Genomic DNA, 3,547 nt, shown 5'->3' with positions numbered 1-3,547 from the left:
CTCTTATCTTTTTATAATCTGAAGAAACGTTTTGCCGGAAAGAAGCTTTTGTAATTCAGAAAGGTTCTTCGGACGTTAAAGGTTTTTTATGGAACCATGTAGACAAAAATGTTATTCGGTTAAGCACCTTTATTTTTTAGACTGTGTTGCATATATTTGAAGGATTATTTTTATTTTTAACAACTAATTTATACAATGACATCGGTCTTTCACTAAAGAGTAAAGGATGCGTTAATTGGTTTCTTAGCTCGTTTCAACAGAAATGTTATAAAATGCTTGTACAAACAGTAGGCTACCGGAGAACTAACAAAGTTTCCCCCGAATGTTATCACACTTTATTTGCTTCATTAAAAAATGTAAACGTCAGAGTAAGCAAACATGCAATTTATCATAAGTGTAGAGTCAATATATAGAACATACAGGCGTATATAACACTTCATTTTACTCTGTTTACACGTCACGAAGAAAAGGTATAAAAGTGGCATACTGCATACAGCTTCACACAAACCTCATTAAAGTTCTGCAAGCAAGAATCAAAAGAGCGGTGAGTTCAAACCACTGACCTACTGAAGATTTCATTTTAAATATTAACTAATAAATAGTCTGAATTTGAGTGCAGATGTGTGACTTTTCCATCACTGTTTTGTATTTTTTTTTTTTTCAGATTTATCATGGCAGTGATGAAAGGTCTTGTGCTTCTTTTCTTGATCTTTTCGGGGGAGAATGCAGCAGGTAACCAACACATTTATTTATTCATTCAATTACAAAGTGTCAAAAACTGACAGACTGTTCTGCGCTCTTAATGTGATAAAAGGAAACTTGTGACATGAATCAATATTGTCACGATTAGAAGAGATTTTACAGTCTAAAGCATCAATTACTGAAGGTAAAAAAGATAATAAAACCTTACTTTACTGTCAGTGTTACAGCGAGAAATCTCTTATATTTCATGTACTGTATAGCTGAAGACTGTCCATTTGGATGGACACCTTTTGGAGTGGAATGCTTCAAGTTCTTTCCCCAGACAGTAGACTGGGTCAAAGCAGAGGTACTTTTATCTCGACATTTTTCAAGAAAAAATTTTTTCCGTATCGAAGATAAAACGGTTTGATTTTGGAATGACTCAAAAAATCTCTCTTTAGAAAACTTGTCAAAGCTTTGATGCAAATCTCGCATCCGTGCGCAGTAAAGCACTAAATGAGTTTCTCCTAAGTCTGGTACCTGTTAACACACGTGTTTGGATTGGAGGTCATGATGGTGAAATGGTAAATATTTCTACTTTAAAACAGTTTTCAGTTACAACGTATGAATTCGTCAATTTAACAGTTTTCAGTTACAACATATCAGGGGTTCCCAAAGTGGCCCTGGTTTAGACTGTAAAGTAATGATTTACATTAGTTTATTAATTTCTTAATATGTTATTAAGTTTTAATGTTATTGGCTCTTCTCATTCTTTAGGAAAATCAGTGGCTGTGGACTGATGGATCTCCATTTGACTACAAAAACTGGTGCAATACAGAACCTAGCAATAGTGGTGGTTCTGAGAACTGTCTGGAGATAAACCTTACAGGTAAGAATTCTATTATTGTTTTGTGAATCCTGTTAATCTAGACAATTTACAGTGCTTTAATAATAAAGTAGCTAGTAATGTTGACACATCTTTTGAATAATACATATTGTTTATATGTAATATAAATATTATAATGTTGTTGATTCATTTATGGGTTTACCTTTCATTATTCCAACAACTATATTTATTTATTGTAAATGTAATTTTCATATTATCCTACAGATAAGCATTGCTGGAATGATGAACCCTGTACTAGCACAATGGGTTACCTTTGTGCTCAAAACCGCTGATGAGAATTCTGCATACAGTACTCCTTAAAAATTGTACCATTACATCATCTCTGAACTTCCATAACTTGAAATATGTCTCAAATCAATAAAAGCATTTCAAAAGCAAATTGTCTGAATTTTGGAATCAAACTTTTTGTCATGTAAAAAAATCAATCTTAACATTCAATATTATGTGTTACTCATTTGAACACCGTGTATTAAGTCTTACTAAAAGCATGACCTTTCGTTGCTGTCAATCCAGTCATTTAAAGTCCAATTCACACTGATACAACAAATGTCAACAAATGTGCTTGTTTATTTATTTTATTATTTTATTTCTTATATGTTACTATGTTCGCAAAGTTCAGCTGTGTTGTTTTTTTTCTGCATTTGGGTGATGAATGTTATATAAACGGTGGATATAACGCTGGATTTGGAGATCGTTTAAAACTGAGCGGCGGTCCCAGCGCTAAAAGACTCTAGACATGAACCGCATGCTCTGTCCTATGAATTAGCACCAACCATCGCTCCAAAACAAAGGCTCCAGCGTTTTTCACCTATAAAACAGGAAACTTTAATTAAACTTATCGCAACTTCTAAACCTACAACTTGCTTATTAGACCCCATACCAACTAAATTATTAAAGAGCTACTACTTGTTGCAATTGAGCCCATTTATAACATTATCAACTCGTCAATTAATCTAGGCCATGTCCCAGGACCCTTTAAGATGGCCGTCATTAAGCCTCTAATCAAGAAACCAAACTTAGATCCAAATGAACTTGGAAACTATAGACCGATTTCAAATCTCCCATACCGGTCTAAAATACTAGAAAAAGTAGTGTGCACTCAGTTGTGCTCTTTCTTACAAAATAACGACATGCACGAAAAATTTCAGTCAGGCTTTAGACCGCATCATAGCACTGAAACTGCGCTCGTTAAAATTACAAACGACCTGCTTATAGCATCAGATAAAGGTCACATCTCACTCATGCTCCTGCTTGACCTTAGTGCTGCGTTTGATACCGTAGACCATAACATACTTCTAGATCGCCTACACAATTATACCTGTATTGAGGGACAGGTACTACAATGGTTCAGATCTTACTTGTCAGACAGACATCAATTTGTCCATTTAAATGGGGAATCATCAAATCTAACGCAAGTAAATTATGGATTACCTCAGGGATCAGTTCTGGGACCCGTGCTGTTCTCCATATACATGCTTCCCCTCGGAAACATAATTAAAAAACATGGAATCAGCTTCCATTGCTATGCAGATGATACTCAGCCATATATCTCATCAAGACCAGATGATTCCTCCCAGCTACCCAAATTGGCAGAGTGCATTAAAGATATACAACATTGGATGACCTGTAATTTCCTTCTTTTAAATTCTAATAAAACAGAAATATTACTTATCGGACCAAAGACACGCAAACCGAATATTTCTGATTATAAACTGCAAGTTGAAGACTGTACCGTTACTCCAACAAATACAGTAAAAGATCTAGGCGTTATATTAGACAGCAATCTGTCATTTCGAAATCACATCTCAAATGTCACAAAAACAGCCTTTTTCCACCTAAGAAATGTTGCAAAATTACGAAATATTCTGTGTGTTGCTGACGCGGAGAAGCTTATTCATGCATTTGTGAACTCAAGACTTGACTACTGTAATGCGCTACTTAGTGGTTGTCCTGCATCAT

The 3,547-nt window shown here is 34.9% G+C and overlaps 1 protein-coding gene across 1 annotated transcript; it reads left to right on the top strand.

Moving 5' to 3' along the window:
- Positions 1–456: 456 nt before the first annotated feature.
- LOC306903115 (ladderlectin-like) lies at positions 457–1,965 on the top strand. Its single transcript, XM_079472063.1, has 6 exons — positions 457–544; positions 665–732; positions 963–1,048; positions 1,143–1,265; positions 1,459–1,570; positions 1,793–1,965. The coding sequence occupies exons 2-6, from the start codon at positions 672–674 to the stop codon at positions 1,858–1,860; spliced, it is 450 nt and encodes a 149-aa protein (XP_079328189.1). The 5' UTR covers positions 457–544; positions 665–671; the 3' UTR covers positions 1,861–1,965.
- The last annotated feature ends 1,582 nt before the right edge of the window (positions 1,966–3,547 follow it).

This window comes from Barbatula barbatula, assembly GCF_947034865.1.
Source record: "Barbatula barbatula genome assembly, chromosome: 13".
In the NCBI taxonomy this organism is placed as follows: Eukaryota; Metazoa; Chordata; class Actinopteri; order Cypriniformes; family Nemacheilidae; genus Barbatula; species Barbatula barbatula.
The sequence above is the reverse complement of the archived record's forward strand: the minus strand, read 5'-3'. Positions and strand labels throughout refer to the sequence as shown.